Source organism: Mesoplodon densirostris, chromosome 4, assembly GCF_025265405.1.
Source record: "Mesoplodon densirostris isolate mMesDen1 chromosome 4, mMesDen1 primary haplotype, whole genome shotgun sequence".
NCBI lineage: Eukaryota > Metazoa > Chordata > Mammalia > Artiodactyla > Ziphiidae > Mesoplodon > Mesoplodon densirostris.
Window position 1 is genome coordinate 88,067,487 of NC_082664.1, and position 20,336 is coordinate 88,087,822.

The 20,336-nt window shown below is 37.8% G+C and overlaps 1 protein-coding gene across 4 annotated transcripts in view; it reads right to left on the reverse strand.

Moving 5' to 3' along the window:
- TTBK2 (tau tubulin kinase 2) overlaps window positions 1-20,336 on the reverse strand; it is a 161,790-nt gene that overhangs the window by 109,383 nt on the left and 32,071 nt on the right. The window contains exons 2-3 of one of the 4 annotated variants that reach the window (XM_060096699.1): window positions 8,972-9,107; window positions 3,132-3,279 (exon numbers count right to left, since the gene is read on the reverse strand). In XM_060096699.1, coding sequence (XP_059952682.1) covers window positions 3,132-3,279; window positions 8,972-9,040 — 217 coding nt within the window. In that variant the 5' untranslated portion in view covers window positions 9,041-9,107. Of the gene's footprint in view, window positions 1-1,561; window positions 1,618-3,131; window positions 3,280-8,971; window positions 9,108-20,336 lie in introns of those variants that run through there. The other 3 variants (XM_060096700.1, XM_060096702.1, XM_060096703.1) reach the window with 3 other exon arrangements.

Sequence of the window (20,336 nt, forward strand, 5' to 3'; positions counted from 1 at the left end):
AAAAAGAGTGCTGCAGTGAGATAGAGTTCAAGAGACCATAAAAATGGAGAAGTAAAGATAGGTAGAATGTCACTATAAAATATTTATTAAGATGGGAGAGAAGAGAGAAAAAAGAATCTAACAGAGTAAGGAGGCAGTAACACTTTGCACAGTGTCAAAGCAAATAAATTTAAAACAAAGGTTTGAAGATAGTATAGTCATAAATTGAGCAAAGAAACACAAATAAATGGTTTTATAGAGATGTAGCTCTGAACAATGATGTTAATAAAAGGAAAAGCTTAATAAGTTTTACAGTTCCATTTAATAAGGAAACTTCAGAGAATAACTGAGTATAGAAGTACTACCTAAGAGGCCTATAGACAAGTGGTCTAGTTGAGCAGTGACTAAAACATTCAGACTCATTTGTAAAACCCAAGTATAATTCAGGAGTTTAGTTTGATTCAATAGAGAATTGTAGGATATATATCCAGAATATTTCAGAGAGCTTTGAAAAGAGTTATCTGCTATAGTAGCGTGGGGAAGGTCATTCAGAAGGAAAGATGAGGTAAAATGCTAAGGCCTTTGCACTTTAGGGCCAGTGAGAAAGGAACATACTACTATGAGAGTTATGCACGAGCTGAGGAAATCTAGGATTGTTAAGTACAGGAAAGACTGGGAGAAAACTCAGAACTGAAGGAATCCAGGAAAAGACATTATGAGAATTTTGAATAGGGGGATTGATTTTTAAAAGAAACAAAACTTAGGGTTCAGGCTAAACTCATCATAAAAAAACAAAGAAACAGGGCTTCCCTGGTGGCGCAGTGGTTGAGAGTCCACCTGCCGATGCAGGGGACACGGGTTCGTGCCCCAGTCCGGGAAGATCCCACATGCCGCGGAGCGGCTGGGCCCGTGAGCCATGCCCGCTAAGCCTGCGCATCCGGAGCCTGTGCTCCGCAAAGGGAGAGGCCACACGGTGAGAGGCCCACGTACCACAAAAAAAAAACAACCAAAAAAACCCAAAGAAACAAAAGAAACAACTCCTATACCAGTTATCAAAAACTGAACATCAACTTTAAACCAACCAATCCTATAAAGGGCTAGCCTCTGGTTATATACCTTTTCCTTGCACATTTAGCCTTTTTATTGGGGTCACTGAGTAAGAAAATCATTATGCCAACAAGCAGGCAGAAGCAAGCAGCTCAGCCCCATAAAAATGTTCTCAAAGGGTACAGATTCCAAAGCACCTTCAACAAAAAGAAATTGTGAGGCATAAGTATGCAGAAGGCACAGTCAGAAAGCCAAGAAAAAAAAGTCAAGGGCTGTCCACTGAAATACAGACCAAAAGATTAAAAATCTACTTATTTTGGAAAGTGAAGGGTCCTGAGGAATAGGATGTCACGTGGTTATAAGCAAGAAAGAAAAACATTTTAGGTAATAGTACGAAAGATAAAATAAGAAGTAAAGGAGAGACTCAACATCCAAGGATCTCTAATTCACCCATTAAAAGGTACTAAACTGTTCTTCAAGCTTTATCACATACAATGCTAAGTAAACCATGGCCAAAATAGGCAGGAGAACTTACTGAAAGGGCTACAAAGCTGTATCCTGCCTCATCTGGAAGCATCTCCTCAGGACCAAGTAGGAGAAAGACAGGTGAAGCAGCACCGTCCAAGCCAAGCTGATGTTGACATACCCTTTATGGACTTAGCTGAAAGTAAAACAGATCTCTTGGGATCCGTGCAAACCACGAAGAGGTAGCTCCAGCTGCACCTGTTTGTGGCCCCTACGTCACTGAGCTGGAAACAGCTCGAAAGAAATAGGGAAAAAGCAGAAAAGGTGAGAAAAAGAGAACACCATCCTTTTCTCTATCCTTTCTTCTCCAGTCATCCAATTTTTCTAGTAGCGACAATGGGTGCTGATCTATCCACTGTCTTCCTGATTTTCCATGTTTTAGGAAAGCTAAGTTTAGGCTAAAAGTAACTATTAAACAGAGCTATAATTTTATTAGCATCATGCTCTAATGAAATGAGCCAACTAGTAGAGAAACTCAGACAATGAGAAAGCTTAAGGCAAAGAGCAATGATTAAAAGAATAGATGTTGCCAGAATACATAATACACACTTCATTAACTTAACAGAAACTAATTTACTAGAATTCCAGACATCATCACATCAGTGGTTCACAAAGACAGCACATTCACCCTAGAGACTACAAAGCCGTGAATTTGAGAGTCCTAAGCTACAAAGCATTTTTTTTTTTAGTAAAAGGCAAAAGATTTATTCAATCTGAAGAGAAACCAGAGTATACACAGCATTTTGGCCTTGCTATTTCTACCAACTACAGTTATTTCTACCAATTATAGCAACTTCCTTTGCTCTCTCTGTTAGTACTAAATTCCTTTAGATGCTAATGAATGTCCCATAGCAATATCAAACCTTCTAGAGCTTAACAAGATCATTTAATGTGCTAATCACCCCTATTTAATTTTGATTCAGGTAAAACAGTTAAATATCAGTAATACCAGATTATGTCATAAACTGAAAATACAAAGATGAATCAAACTAGCCATGTGTTCAGGGTTTTAATCACTTGACTGAAGTCGGAAAAAAAGTTATTTATGCTTGTGGTAAAACAATAGGGATCCAAGTCGTAAAATGGACCTCAAAAATGATGACAGGGCCAGAAAGAGTTATTCGATGAAACTGAAGCTAATGAAATCAACATATAACAAATACTATTATTTTTAATCCATCCTTCAGTGTGATTTGAAGGCAGCTTCCTTAATGGGATTAAAGCATGTTTAACATCCAAAACCATAAGTAGAAACAACTCAGAGGTGTTCATGTTTGGCTATTGTTTTAAAAAAGGCAAGTTTTACCATAACAGACATGAAAACACTTTCTAAAGCAGAATGTTTCAGGTTATTCACTCTCTCTCATCCTTGCTCACCATGAAAAGGAATTCCCAAAGTCCAATTACTCTAAGCAATCAGTATTTCTACAACTGCTAGTGATAAAATTTCCAAGAGAAAAACGTTCAGCATGTTTAAACCAAGCTGACACCAGAATATTCAATTGATAGAGAATGTAATTGAGGTTCACAAAGGTAACAATAAATTATAAACTGCTTGGTATATCATACAAGCAGCTTACCTTGTAGTTTTTTCAATACAGCAACCTCCATTTTCAGAACTTGTTTTGGTTGTTGAGCTGATTCCACCTTCAGTGCAACATTTTCCCTGGTAAGCATGTCCAAGGCATCGTAAATTTCTCCAAAGCCCCCACCCCCAATCTTCCTCAACTGCATGGGAAATAAAATAAGAACACACACACACAAAATTACTAGAAGATTCTAATTAGAAACTAATTCATCTCTTACATTTAGAAAATAATATATAATTTGCCTATCCCTATTTTATTTTATTTTATTTCTTTTTTTTTTTTTTTTGGTGGTACGCGGGCCTCCCACTGTCATGGCCTCTCCCGTTGCGGAGCACAGGCTCCGGACGCACAGGCCCAGCGGCCATGGCTCACGGGCCCAGCCGCTCCGCAGCATGCGGGATTCTCCCGGATCGGGGCACGAACCCGCGCCCCTAGCATCGGCAGGCGGACTCTCAACCACTGCGCCACCAGGGAAGCCCGTCCCTATTTTATGATAAAAGATCTCAATATTGTTAACTAGGCATATGCCAAGAACAAATACCTAGAAATAACATCAAAATCTTTTCTCACAGTTTTGTCCACAAAAAGTACTGAATTTATTTCAGCCACAAACAATTTTAAAATCTGGCCTACAGCCAGCATCAGAAGTATCATAAAAGACACAATATCTGAAAGTTCACTTCCCACAAATACCCCTCAACAACCCTATTTATTCTAATTCTAAGGCAATCATTTGAAGACTTTAAATCCATAAGATCTTTCTGCCGGGGCTTCCCTGGTGGCGCTGTGCTTGGGGGTCCGCCTGCCGATGCAGGGGACGTGGGTTCGTGACCCAGTCCGGGAAGATCCCACATGCCGCAGAGCTGCTGGGCCCGTGAGTCATGGTCGCTAAGCCTGCGCGTCCGGAGCCTGTGCTCCGCAGCGGCAGAGGCCACAGCAGTGAGAGGCCCACGTACCACAAAATAAAAAAAAAAAAATCTTTCTGCCAACTGAAATCTTATCTGGAACCTGATTGAGATATGTATGTGGGGAGGTTGGAGAAGGGACAGGGGCAGCCAGAGCTCAGCCCTCTCAGCACCATTTACCCTCCTTTCTGAGGCACTGAACAGGCTCCACAGAACAGCTTCTGTTCTAAACTATCCCAGTGTTCACTATATATCCATACGCTCAAATAATAGTAAACTCTAACCAAATTAAATATTTTCATCAGGGAATTCCCTGGTAGTCCAGTGGTTGGGGGCTGGTGCTTTCATTGCCGTGGCCCGGGGTTCAATCCCTGGTTGGGGAACTAAGATCCTGCAAGCCACGTGGGACAGATAGATAGATAGATAGATAAATAAATAAATAAATAAATAAATACTTTCATCAAATACTTAATATTCTCCCTAATAAAATGTGTTAGCTTAACTGAGGAATATCGGGATCTTTGAGTATTAAAAGCAAGTTCTATGTTAATTAACTACACTCCAATGTAAAATAAAAAGTTGAAAAAAAATAATAAAATAAAATAAAAGCAAGTTCTGAAGAGCTAGTGACAACTGGAACTGTAGAGCAGTGAGAAACTGGGGTAGGAGGGGGGAGGTGATATACTTCAATCTAGATACAGCATAACATTAGCCTTCTTCCAATTCCTGAAACTCAGTCTTCTCCTTAGCACGTTATCAAGCAGCTAGGATGTGATATAATGTAGGAAGTCATCACTGGAGGCACAGGGTCCTAAATCTTAACCACCCCAGAGGCCTCACCTCAATTCCTACTTCTTTCCCCACACGGTCTGTACTGATTTCTGCATCTAGGTTGATTCCTTTATCTCTTCCAAATTTCTATAGGAATTATGTGCTTAATCATTTAATTAATCATTTTACTATAAATACCTCAGGTATCACCTGTATTAATACACTATACAGTGTTTCAACTCATACTGTTTAACTGTTCATTGTCAATGCCCTATCCCCCTACAATGAAACTAATCTTCAAAGAGAGGGCCACTCCTTCTATTTTTTATTTCCCCCATAGCATTTGGCAAAGTGGTAACTATATAATTATTGCTAAATAACTATTTACTGCTTTGTATACATGAGCCACAATCCTTCCTTATTCTGGTTTGGTGATAGGAAGAGATACCACGAGAAACTCTGATATGAGTTTGGGACTAAAAAAAGTTCCAGAACTTAATTTCAGTTAAATAAATTCTCTTTTTTGGGCCCTGACTGGGGCCCAATCATAATAATCTTATGATTATTTATATTTTGTCCATTAAACAAAGACTGTGTAACTCTAAAAAGTCATAAACAGTACCAAAGTGACATCTTTCTAATTATGGACTCTGATGCGAGGTGGCTTCATGTTTTTACCTCACAAAGAACCTTACCAAACAACAGAACAAAAATTCTAAGCTGAAATAAATGATTTTGCTCCTTGGTCTATTCCTATAAAATCATTTGAACAATAATAGAGCATGAATTTTTTTTTTATTGAGCTTAACAAAACCCTAAGACATCACCAATGTTTATATGGCAAAGAGACAGAGGTAATTTAGTACGATGGTGATATGCAGACTAGGGATAGAATAGAGGTAAGATTGTGGCAGACTGTATTTTCTAAAGATGGCCACAAAATAGTGCCCATCCTTTTTGCTCTTCTGTGACCCCGCCACTCCCCCATCAAGAGGCACAGTCCATTTCCCCACCCTCTTAAACCTGGGTGGATCCTGTGACTACTTTAACCAACCGAACACTCTCAAGAGCCAGCCACCATGTAAAAAGTGTGTCCATCCTGAGAAGCCATAGCCCGGTAGAGAGGTCCTAGAAAATGGGCCACCAGTTTGGGGGTAAGGGAACTAAGGACCCCAAGGCACCAAAGAAGCCATCTGGAAGTGGACATTCCAATCCCCAAACCTGCTAGTGCCACATGGCTACGAGACAAACCACCCAGGCAAATTCTTCTTAAATTCCTAATCCACAAGACTGTGAGCAAAATAAATGACTGTTTTAAGCCTCTAAGTTTTGATGCAGTTTGTTATATAACAGTAGATAACCAAAACACCATCCTTAACAATGAGCCTATGATTTTTTATTAAAAATGCCACTATGACTCTCAAATTTGGGGGACATGCTCCATACATTTATTAGCTCTCATTACCAGGACAGAGCAACTAAGCCAGACGTAGCTTCATTTGTCACCTTTTGATATGTCTACTGACGAAAGCCAACCTTTACCACAGCACTTAACACAAAGCTCCCACCAAAGCAACACTCATGCCTGACTTACATTAAAGATTACCAATTGCTGGAATCTCCCTGCACCAGTCCATGATGATGAAAAGGTTCTTTTCTTATATTTACTCAAGTAAATTTTCAAAGCCTACTGATGTGCCTAATCAGTAAAACACTGTACCATAGAAACAAAATTTTTATTTTTATTTTTATTTTTTTTGCAATACGCGGGCCTCTCACTGTTGTGGCCTCTTCCGTTGCGAAGCACAGGCTCTGGACGCGCAGGCTCAGCGGCCATGGCTCACGGGCCTAGACACTCCGCGGCATGTGGGATCTTCCTGGACCGGGGCACGAACCCGTGTCCCCTGCATCGGCAGGTGGACTCTCAACCACTGCACCACCAGGGAAGCCCAAAATTTTTATTTCTAAAAGAAGAATCTTCTTTTTCCAATCTGTTGATAGACTAAGGAAACTATTAAATAGTTTTGCTAAACCTGCTAATGGAACAAAACTTTGGTTACTAAAGACTGGGTAGCCATAAAATATATTTAAATATATCCAAAACAAAAATAGCTTCTTTCATAGGAGGAAAGATGGCAGATTCCAAGTCTAGGGCAAGGAAGCCATCAAAAGACTATTAGGATCATGTTAAAAGCACTCAGGAGACAACCTGAAGAATGTCCCCTTAGTCAAATGAGACAATTTGCGCATCAATAAGAATGATAACTGATGTGGACTGAAACACATTAAATATGCTTAAATCCATGAATTCTTAATTATATTTTTAAAAATTTCATTGGTCACTTGTAGAAGATGCTAGGGAACCAATTCATTATTTTGAAAACTGGTAAATTAAGAAAAGAATCAAGCATTTATCCTGTATTCCTAGTCAAACCGTATCTCAAGGTAGTCAGATAGTTAATGATGGGAAATTTCTCTTCATAGATGTACTTCAACTAATAAATGAAGGAATGATAGACTATCACCAGTCTGCAATCCCTAATGAATTAACAGACCTAGACAATGATAATCAGTAGTGCTAACATCACAAAAAATGATGGGCAATAAGACATTATATGCCTCCCATCCAAAGTTCACAATACCCTCTATGAAAAAAGGAATGCCCCTAATTCAATAAACAAACCTGAAGTCAGATCCATCAAGCCTCTCTAAATAACTAACAGTTTACATAAAATACATGAGACAGAGAAACATGTTAACACCACGTGGAAGCAATAGAAAAAATCCAAACTGTGGAAAATTCTACAGGCAAATAACCTAGTTTCGTTAGTAAATAAACTGTAAGGAAAAAAAGAGATAAAAAGGAACCTAGAAGTTAAACAAAACTTAAGTGATGTAAACCAACTGCAATATCCAGACTTTACTTGGATTTGGTTGATTCAACTGTTAAAAATAATTTACAAAACAATTAGGAAAATGTGAAAGTTGGAAGGATACCTAATGATATTAAGAAATGATTGCTTTTCTAGATGTGATAATGATATTATATTTTAAGAAGAAGTATATATTTTAGAGATATATACTGAAGTGCGTAAAGAGAAATGCTAAGGTAAAATATTTGCTTCAAAATATTCTGGGAGGGCTTCCCTGGTGGCACAGTGGTTGAGAGTCAGCCTGCCGATGCAGGGGACATGGATTCGTGCCCCGGTCCGGGAAGATCCCACACGCCGCGGAGCGGCTGGGCCCGTGAGCCATGGCCGCTGAGCCTGTGCTCCACAATGGGAGGCCACAACAGTGAGAGGCCCTCATACCACAAAAAAAAAAATTTCTGGGAGAGAGGTTAAAGAGATGAAACAAGATTGACCATCAGTCTATAACTGTTTAAGCTGGGGCATGAGTACCTCGAGGTTCTTTATAACAGTCTCACTATTTTAATGTATACTTACAATTTTCCTTAATAAAATGTTAAAAAATAAAAAAGGGCAGTTCACTGCACTGTATTTTTTTTTCAACTGTTCTTTCCCTAAGTATACTTTTATTTACCTTACTCAATAGTAGCTATCAGAGGACTTCCCTGGTGGTGCAGTGGTTAAGAATCCACCTGCCAGTGCAGGGGACATGGGTTTGACCCCTGGTCCGGGAAGATCCCACATGCTGCGAAGCAACTAAGCCCATGCGCCACAACTACTGAGCCGGCACTCTAGAGCCCGCGAGCCACGTCTACTGAGCCTGTGTGCCACAACTACTGAAGCACGCGCACCTAGAGCCCATGCTCTGCAACAAGACAAGCCACTGCAATGAGAAGCCCGCGCAGCGCAACGAAGAGTAGCTCCCACTCGCCGCAACTAGAGAAAGCCCTCCTGCGGTGACAAAGACCCAACGCAGCCAAAAATAAATGAATAAATAAATTTTTTTAAAAATAGTACCGATCAGAGTTTAGGAAAATTTACTCCTATAAGAAGCAAGAATAAGAATTAGGGCATAAACAGAACCTAATCATAGGAAAAGAACCAAAAATAACTGCTTTAGGCATATAAGCAATATATGTATTATTTCCTAATGAAATGGTTTTATCAAGATACCAAAAGTTACCCCCTCATATGTATGCAGCCCCTCCCCCCACCCCGCCCCTCTCTCTCCCTGATGTATACTCACTACTTTCCATCTTTCTTTGACCAGGATTCCAACACTGAGGATATCTGGCTGCTCTCCTCCTCCACTCATTGCAATTCACTGATATGGTAGAATGGCTACGCAGGCATCCAGCTCCCAAGGGTGGTTTCCATTTAACCTGAAACAAAAGAAACGCAGCAGCATATCAGGACTAACTAATTAACACAAACATTCCAGCATCAAGTAACACTACTAATCCTATACATTAATTAGGTTGCTTTGCTAGAAACAGGGGAAAAACCCCACAAATTCCGTTCTAAAATCTGTTTAGTATATGTAAAAAAAAAAAAAAGTACTTATCTTTCCATTACAGATGCCCAGTGAAATAGCCAGACATTAAAGAAGCATTATATTATAACACAAATATAATTTACAGTAACTGAGATTGCTAGACCTCAGGACAAGCATGGTGTCAATGGCAGTTAACCCAGACTACTATCCTTAGTCCAACACACTGCTAAGAAAAAAAAAATCGTACCTAATTCACAACAGCTTACAGTTTAATAGGTTGTAACTTAGAGCTTAACATCACCAGAGCTAATATAATTTTAATGTTACAAAATGCATTTAAAATGCATAGGAAATAAACATGAGCCACAGAAAAGGTCTGTTGATCAAACCCAATACAATGATATTGTAAGAAAAAAGGATAACAACATGAACAACATACCTGTAGAAAATGAAGGTACTGCAGAAAAATATGGCTTAAAGGAGATAAAACTGTGACCTAATATTACAGAACAAACTAAAGGAAAATAAGAAAAAGAAGCTTTAAAAGAACATATATCGGGGCTTCCCTGGTGGCACAGCAGTTGAGAGTCCGCCTGCTGATGCAGGGGACAGGGGCTCGTGCCCTGGTCCGGGAAGATCCCACGTGCTGCGGAGCGGCTGGGCCCGTGGGCCGTGGCCACTGAGCCTGTGCGTCTGGAGCCTGTGCTCTGCAACGGGAGAGGCCGCGGTGGTGAGAGGCCCGCGTACCGCAAAAAAAAAAAAAAAAAAAAAAAGAACATAAATCATAATTAGAAAAGCTCTTAAATGAGAGAGCTAGGCAACAGAAAGACATAAAAAGAAATCTGAGCAAATTCAGAAAAGGAACAGAAATTAAAGAAAAAGAAATGAAGATTCAAGTAGAAGAGACATGAGCGAAAACAACATAAAATTAAGGGAGAAAAAATAAAGGGAAAAATGAAAAAAATTAAAAAGAAATTTAGAAATTAAAAGTGATAAAAGACAAGTAAATATAAAATACATATTATAAAAGGCTGCCAAAAAAAGCCCCAAAGCTATGAGATGGAACAAATATTAGCCACTATAATTCAAGAAAATAATTCCTGGAAATTAAAAAAGGACTAAATCTGCACGTTGAAATGGTATACTACATATCTGGGAAAACAACTCAGAAGAAGGTCAATGCCAAAACACAGTCTAGAAAAGCTACTGAATTTTAAAGGGAAAAAAATTTCACTGGACGTATGTGCAGAAAGTCCAAATTATACATAAGGGGAAAAAAATCAGACTGGGAACAGACATTGGCACAAACAGCTTACTGCATATTTAAGTATCCAGGGAAATGTGAGCCAAGCGTGTTCTATCCAGCCAAAGTAACCTTCAAGGCTAAAGGAAACAGTTATGAACACACAGAACTCAAAAAATATTGTTCCCAAGAAATGCCCCTAGGAATCAACTACGTAACAAGTATCAGACAATCAAATTATGATAGAAAATTTGGCATGAGGATTGGCCTGAAAAGGCTTAAAAGCAATGATAACCCAGTAGCAATGAGAACACCTGCCTCCAGATTGTGAAGTCTAAACATCATGTGCCACTAAAAGAAATAAGAGCTCCTTGAAGAAATGGCTCATTCCAGGTCTGGCACAGGAAATTATGCACAATGAACTTGGGGCATCTTGTCAAATCAGAAAGCAAAAATGTTAACAGTACTACTACTAAAAAGCCAAAAGGAATTCAGAGACAAGTGAAAGAATTCTCATTTGCCAAAGATGAAACAATTTGAGCAGATACAAGAATGGTGACTGCAGTGAGTGAAAAACATCAAAAACATAAACGGACTTCCCTGGTGGTGCAGTGGTTAAGAATCCACCTGCCAATGAAGGGGACACGGGTTCAAGCCCTGGCCCAGGAAGATCCCACATGCCATGGAGCAACTAAGCCCATGCGCCACAACTACTGAGCCTGCGCTCTAGGGCCCACAAGCCACAACTACTGAGCCCCCGTGCCACAACTACTGAAGCTCATGCACCTAGAGCCTGTGCTCCGCAACAAGAGAGCCTGTGCTCCACAACAAGAGAGCCCACCGCACTGAGAAGCCCACGCACTGCAATGAAGAGTAGCCCCCGGGCCTCCCTGGTGGCGCAAGTGGTTGAGAGTCCGCCTGCCGATGCAGGGGATACGGGTTCGTGCCCCGGTCTGGGAGGATCCCATATGCCGCGGAGCGGCTGGGCCCGTGAGCCATGGCCACTGAGCCTGCGCGTCCGGAGCCTGCGCGTCCGGAGCCTGTGCTCCGCAACGGGGGAGGCCACAACAGTGAGAGGCCCGCATACCGCAAAAAAAAAAAAAAAAAAGAGTAGCCCCCGCTCACCTCAACTAGAGAAAGCCCATGCACAGCAATGAAGACCCAACACAGCCAAAAATAAATAAATAAAAATAAATTTATAAAAAATAAATAAATTTAAAAAATAAATACTCATGAGTTCATAATGACACTCAAAAAAGAAAAAAAGAATTTTGGAGGTCAATTTTGGAGGTTGCTAAGGCACAACTCATTATTCTGAAAACTGTCAAATAAATAGAAAGAATCAAGCATTTAACCTGCCTTTCTGATATGAACAGTATTTCTGGGAAACCAAAGAGATGATGAAGGCAACTTTTTCCTTAGAGAATAGTCACAGCTAATAAGTTCAGAAGAAATTATAGAATTAGAAAATCATCATTTTCCAATCCCTGGTTAAATAATGAATCTAGGCAATGACCATCAATGGCTGCTAAAACCATAAGGTAAAAAGTGGATGGATAACTTTAATATGGAAGGATCAAATTGAACTCAATGATCAACGTTAACATCACTAAAAGGTAGAACAATGAAACATGAAGTGCTTCCTGACAGATGCAACAAAATTTTCTCAGTAACACCTATGAAGTCTCTTGCCTTAAAACAAACAAACAAAACACCTCTAAATCTAATCAAGCTTCTAGATTTAATTATAAGTTTACAAAAATAAGGGGGATCGAGGTACATGTTAAATGACAACATGAAGATACAATGAGCTAAATCATGATTACGGAGATCCTAAAGAACAAAATGACCCATATAAATGACAAAATGACCCAAGACAAATGGCATGTAAAATAAAAAAGCTTTACACTGCACATTATAAGAAACAAGATACGTATCTACCTAAGGCAGCAACTAGCAATCAGATAAAATTTAAAAACTACTGGGTAAGGAATAATTGGTAATTTTGTAGAGTGTAATAATAGTAGTGTAGTTATGTTTATAAAGTCTTTCTCTGTAAGAGATACACAAACTACCAATGTACAAATGATAAAAGGTATCAATGATAAAAGGTCTTAGATTTGCCTTAAGCACTCTAAGGGGAAAAAGAGTTATTGTTTTGCGGGTAGAAGATAAAATGAGGTAAGAATGACAGAATTTTTATAATTTTTGTATGATGGGTATATGTAAATCCATTATACTGTTTCTGGGCATAACTGCAATATTCTATATTAAAAGTAAAAAACAAGAGATGCATAGATTAAAAAGATCTAGAGTTTGTTTTAACAAATGGGGCTGGGACAAGTAAATATCCACATGCAAAAGAACGAATTTGTACCCCTACCTAACATCATACACAAAAATTAACTCAAAATGGATCAAAGACCTAAATGTAAAAGCTAAAACTATAAAACTCTTAAAAGAAATCACAGGCATAAATCTTCACTGACCTTGGATTAAGCAATGATTTCTTAGGTATGACACCTAAAGCCCAGCAAACCAAAGAAGATAGATAAACTGGACTCTGTCAAAATTTTTAAAATTTTATATGCTAAAAGACAACCTATGAAATTGGGGGAAATAATTGCAAACTATATATCTGATACATGGTTAATACCCAGAATAGATAAAGAATAATTCAACAAAACAAAAATCAAATAATTCAATTAAAAAATGGGCAAACGGCCTGAATAAACAGTCCTCCAAAGAAGATACACAAATAGACAAAAAGCACATGAAAAAAATGCTCAAAATCTAGAGAACAGCAAAAAATCACCTCATACCCACTAGGATGGCTACTATTAAAAGAAGAAAATAATGAGTGCTGACAAGGATGTGGAGAAACTGGAACTCTTGTACACTCTGCATGGGGATATAAAATGATGCAGTCACTATGAAAAACAGTATGGCAGTTGCTAAAAAAATTAAACCATCAATTCCCATACGATTCAGCAATTCCATTTCTGGGTATATACCCTCAAAAATTGAAAGCAAGAACTCAGACAAATATATTTGTACACTCAAGCCCACAGCAGCATTCTTCACAATAGTCAAAAGGTGGAAGCAGCCCACATGTCCATCTACAGTTGAATGGATAAAGAAAATGTGGAATATACACACAATGGAATATTATTCAGCCTTTAAAAAGGAAATCCCGTCACATGCTACAACATGAATGAACCTGGCTGAGTGATAAAGCCAGTCACAAAAGGACAAATACTCTTTATGATTCTATTTATATGAGATATCCAGAGCAGTCAAAATCATGGAAACAGAAAGAAGAATGGTGGTTACTAGAGGCAGGAGGGGGGAGGGGGAAGGGGGCATTGTTTTTCAATTGGTATAGAATTTTAGTTTTGCAAGATGAAAAAGTTCTAGAAATCTGTTTTGAAACAATGTGAGTATACTTAACACTACTGACTGTATAGTAAAAAATGATTAAGATGGTAAATTTTATGTTATGTGTTCTTTATCACAGTAAAAAAAAAAAAAAAAAAAAGTATGGGCCCCATGGAGGAGAATACGGTAATATACAGCATAATAAAATAATTTATATTTAAACTCTAATCCAGCAATTCCACTTCAAGGAACCTATTCCAAAGGTACAATGGCAAAAACATGTGAAATGACTTCTTCACAAGCCTTTTCACTATAACACTATTTATAGTTACAAAAGGCTAGGGAAAAAATTAACAGTCATTCAATAGGGGATTGGTTGAACGTAAAATGATTCACTTATGTAATGGAGTACTAGTCTAGGAATTAGAGATATACTGACACAGAGTGATTTTCAGGATATACTGTTAAGTGAAAAAAATAAGATGCAGTGAAGTGTTTACAGTATACTACTTTTCTGTAAAAGGAAGGTAAATGTTAAGTATATTAACATATTTGCTTTTATTATTTTAAAAAAGGAAGGAAAAGCCAAAAAGTGATGAAAATGATAGCAGAGATCAATAAATTTTTTTCAGTAAAGGGCCAAATAATAAATATTTCAGTCTTTATAAGCTATATAATCTCTGTCATAGCTACTCAGCTCTGCCATTTTAAAATAAAAGAAAACATAGACAATACATAAACAACAGAGTATGTGTTCCAACAAAAATTTACTTACAAAAAGAGATGGGTGGCCAGATTTGGCCTGCAGACTATTGCTTGCCAACCTTTGCCCAAAAGAAAGGAGAAAACAGGATGGAGGGGATAAGGATAAAAGTCAGACTTCTAAGAATGTATCTTGTGATATAGTTTTCATTTTGGAACAAAAATCATTGTTTTACATACAAGAAAAAAAACTCCTATACTCCAAATTCAAGAAAGGCCCATAGCAACAAAGTAATCATCAGAACTAGCATCAAACTCATCCCAGTCTATCAATGACAGCTTCAAATTAGTGACCACACTTCAGAAAGTCAACCAGTCAGTAACAGCCACAGTCCATAGACACATCTGTTTATCAAAAGTTCAACCACTTCCTAAACACTCCCACTTCACCAATCCCTGAACTCTAAGCTTCACAACTCTCCCCTGAATGGAGACCAATAAATTTAGTGTTTTGTTGACACTGAGTGGTGACCTCTTCCTTCAAGACAATTAAAAGACAAAATAAATTTTTTAAAAAACCAAATACTACAAATGAAAGGAGCACAATCTCTAAAAATCTAAAACAAAGTGAAACCAAGAACCCACTGCATACCAAGTATGTGACATTATCACACAGAAAATAATTCAAGTGGCTTTAAAATACAGTATTTTGATTGTATACCCCTAGTGGGATATAGCTTAAGGAATAAAAGAACAACAAAGAAACTTAAAACTGCATTTAGTAGTTTTGTCATTAGAAATAATATCAATTCTGTTATTTAAAAACTATTATAGGTATACTGCAAGACAGCAAATAAGTGATTATATTAAGTCACTAAGAGTCAACATTTTCAGTATAAAGAGATACAAATATAAAAGTCAAAGAGGTCAAGTAAAAATCCTGAAATCTGACATTGAAGAAAACATAAAAAAAAATGATCTTTATTTAAACATGTATTTCACAAGTCTAACCATCAAGAAGTCCTAGAAGCAATGCAGCCCAACAGATTAAGCATCTCTAGCATCCAAACTCAAAGTTCCAAATACCATTTCCCTCAAAAAAAGAACAAAAGCTCCTTGGAAAAATGGCTATTTCTAAAACTGGGGCAGGAAATATAAAAGATGAGCCTAGAACCTTGCTGTGCTTGAAAGCAGGGAATATACCAAAGACTTGGGACAGATCCAGGATTTATGGGGCCTGGAATTTATATTAAGTGAGGCCCCTATCTTAAAAATCTTACTTTTACAAATTTTCCATATGACCAATTACTAAAACTTTGCTCCCAAAGCTTTGAAAGAAGCCAATGCAAATAAAGAACCCTGAAGCTTAAGCTTCATTATCCTCATGGTGAATCCAACTTTGTTCAAGATAATGGAGTCAAGTCAAAAGGACACAGGAGCTAAGTGGAATGGGTTCACAATGGTTTGAAGTGAGAAAATTGACATCTAAAAGAATAATGAGGGAGTTCCCAGGTGGTCTAGTGGTTAGGATTCGGCACTTTCACTGCCGTGGCCCAGGTTCAATCCCTGTTCGGGAAACTGAGATCTGGCAAGCCATGTGGCATGGCCAAAATAAAAAATAAATAAGGAAATAAATAAGGAAATTCAAATAAAAGAATAATGATTGCAATAATTGAAACACATGAAATATATAATAACCCATAAATTCATAATGATATTCAAAAACAATTCAGTAGATGCTACAAACAATTGCTAGGGTACTAATTCATTATTCTGAATATAAATAAAAGGAAAATAAGTCAAGCATTTACCCTGCCTTTCCTGTAGTATTAACTGTATTTCAAAGAAACCAAGTAGTTGATAGTCACAGAATTAAAAACTCACCATTCTGCAACACCTAATGAAATAATGTAGGCAATGGTTATGAATGGCTGCCAAAACTCTTAGGTGAAAGGTTGGTTGATTTAGAACTTAATAATGAATGAATGAAACCGGTAATACTTACACTTACAGATCACATTTAGCATCACTAAAAGATATGACATTAAACAGCATACCAGTAACTTTGAGAACTGAACTAAGGCTTAGGCTCACTGTCCAGGTGCAAGACTGACCACCCCTGGTATACATCTGGGACAGATCTGAGTATTATTTCAAAGGCTTTAAAAACCGAACTAATATTAAAACCAAAATACTTGGAAGGCTAGTTAGAATGTGCAACCTCAACACAACTAGGTGGTTAAATTTTTAAAATATCAACATGCTCTGCAGAATTTAAATAAGACTCAAGTCTCATAATTTTTTAAATAACAAGGACACAATCCAAAACTACCAAATATACAAAGAACCAGGAAAATCTCAACTTACATGTGAAAGGACAAATCAGCAAATGTAAATGCCAAGATAACAGAGATCTGGGACTTATCAAAGACATAAAAGCAGCTACTATAAAAATGCTCCAGGAAGTGAAGGAATAAATAGAAAGACATATAAAGTCCTAGAAATGAACAGAAAGATAAAGTCTCAGTAAAGATATAGAAGACATAAATAACAATTTTAGAAGGGAAAAATACAATAACAGAACATTTAAAATGTTATTAGAGTCAACAGAAGAATGGAAGTGTCAGAGGAGTCAGTAAACTTGAAGATAAATATATAGAAATTAGAAAAACAGAAAATAATTTTATAAATGAACACAGACCCCAGGGACCAGCAGGACAATATCAAAAATTCTAACATTCAAGTCATCAGAGTCATGTCAAGAGATGAAAAAGTGTAGAGCAGAAAAAATATTTTTAAAATAATGGCTAAAGGGCCTCCCTGGTGGCGCAGTGGTTGAGAGTCCGCCTGCCGATGCAGGGGATACGGGTTCGTGCCCCGATCTGGGAGGATCCCATATGCCGCGGAGCGGCTGGGCCCGTGAGCCATGGCCGCTGGGCCTGCGCGTCCGGAGCCTGTGCTCCGCAACGGGAGAGGCCACGACAGTGAGAGGCCCGCATACCGCAAAAAGAAAAAAAAAAAAAATAATAATAATAATGGCTAAAACTTCTCAAGTTTTGCAAAAGACATAAAACAATAGATTGAAGAACCTTAATTAACAGGACAGGCACAAAAAAATCCATTCACAAACACATCATAACCAAACTGTTGAAAATTAAACACAAAGAAAAACTCTTAAAAACAGCCAGAGAAAAATGATACATTACTTACTGGGGACAATAATTCAATTGACTGTGACTTTCTCATTATAAACCATGGAGGTCAGCAAGAAACAGAAAAACATTTTTAAAGTACTGAAAGTAAAGAAAGCACTGTCAACCAGAATTCTGTACCCAGAGAAAATATCCTTCAGGGATAAGGACATTCTCAGAGAAAAGAAAATTATGTATTGTAAGCAGAGCTGCTGTATGGTAAATTACCAAAGAAATTTCTTCTGAGAAAAAGGAAATTATAACAGAGGGAAACTTGGAATAACAGGAATGAATGAAGAACAACAGAAATCTAGGTAAACATAATAGACTAACTTCCTCTTGACTTTTTCAAAATATGCTTGCAAGTTAAGAGCAAAAATTTTAACACTATCTGAAAGGATTTCCAATGTATATAGATATAACTCATAAGACAACTACAACAAAAAGCTAGAATGGTAAAGAGACCTATATGATGGTTATTAGGCTTTTGCATTCTACTTGAAGTGGTGATATAATAATTCTAGTAGACTGCGAAACATTAAGTAGGTATATTGTAAACATTAGAGCAACCATTCAAAAAAAACTATACAGGGGCTTCCCTGGTGGTCCACTGGTTAAGACTCCACACTCCAAATGCAGGGGGTCCAGGTTCAATCCCTCGTCAGGGAACTAGATCCCGCATGCCCCAACTAAATATCCCGCTTGCCACAACAAAGAACCCACATGCCACAATGAAGATCCTACATGCTGCAACTAAGACTGAACACAGCCAAATAATTAAATAAATAAATAATTCTTTAAAAAAACTATACAAAAAGATATCATAAAAAGCAAATAGGGCTTCCCTGGTGGCGCAGTGGTTGGGAGTCCGCCTGCCGATGCGGGGGATGCGGGTTCATGCCCCGGTCCGGGAGGATCCCACATGCCGCAGAGCAGCTGGGCCTGTAAGCCATGGCCGCTGAGCCTGCGTGTCCGGAGCCTGTGCTCCACGGCGGGAGAGGCCATAGCAGTGAGAGGCCCGCGTACCGCAAAAAAAAAAAAATAATAATAATAATAAAATAAATAAATAAATAAAAATAAAAAGCAAAAAACAGGAAATAAAGTGGAATACCAAAACATGTTAAGATAATCCAAAAGAAGCTAAGAAAGGAGAAACAGGAGAACAAAAACAGAGAGCATAAACATAAAACAAATAATAAAATGGTTGGCCTAAATCCAAATATATCTGTAATCACTTTAAATATAAATGGCCTAAACACATCACTGAAAAGAGAGAGATTATGAAGATGAGTTATGCTTTCTATAAGAAACTCACTTCAAAAATAATGGGATATGTAGGTTAAAAACAAAGGTACGCTCACTTCTGCTCCAGTTCTCTTTACCCTCCTAAACAGTTCAATCCTGACACATGAGCATGCATCACCCAAATGTTGGTGATATTTTTGTAGCCTGGAAGAAGAGATTAATTTACAGCTATTTCACTTCAAAGCATACTGAATGTGACTTCATATTAAGGCAGCATTAGGTACAACATGGTAATACATCATTAACTTTATTTTTTAAATATTTTTTAAACATTTTTATTGGAGTACAATTGCTTTACAATGGTGTGTTAGTTTCTGCTGTATAACAAAGTGAATCAGCTATACATATACATATATGCCCATATCTCCTCCCTCTTGCATCTCCCTCCCACCCTCCCTATCCCACCCCTTGAGGTGGTCACAAAGCACCGAGCTGGTCTCCCTGCGCTATGCGGCTGCTTCCCACTAGCTATCTATTTTACATTTGGTAGTGTATATATGTCCATGCCAATCTCTCACTTCGCCCCAGCTTACCCTTCCAACTCCTTGTGTCCTCAAGTACATTCTCTACATCTGCGTCTTTATTCCTTTCCTGCCCCTAGGTTCTTCAGAACCATTTTTTTTTTTTAGGTTCCATATATATGTGTTAGCATACGGTATTTGTTTTTCTCTTTCTGACTTACTTCACTCTGTATGACAGACACTAGGTCCATCCACCTCACTACAAATAACTCAAATTTGTTTCTTTTTATACATCATTAACTTTAAACTCTTATTAATAAGTAATTTACCAGTTTCCAGAATTTCCAGAACAGGACCTCCTGAACAGAGAGCCGTTGTTCAAATATAATTCAGTGTGAGTGACAAAGTAGAATTTAGAAGTAAGGATGTCTATTTCATATTCAACTGTTTATTAAATCTTTAAATTCTTGCCTGTTAGTCTACATTGTTTTCTTTTTATTATTATTATACTTCAGTTTCTTTGAGAACTTGTGAGTTTCATGTGCTTTGCTTTTATTATATAAATATCATTATAAAGAAACTTATTCATGAATTTAAAAAGCAAAGGAATAGGAAAAGATATACCACATAAAGCTGGAGTACCTATACAAATCTTCCTCAATTTCTGATGGATGTGGTTACACCCCATCATTAAGTTGAAAATATCTAAGCTGAAAATGCATTTAAAACACCTAATGTACCACTGGAACCAAGATGGCAGAGTAGAAGAAGGTGCTCTCACTCCCTCTTGTGAGAACACCAGAATCACAACTAGCTGCTGGACAATCATCAACAGG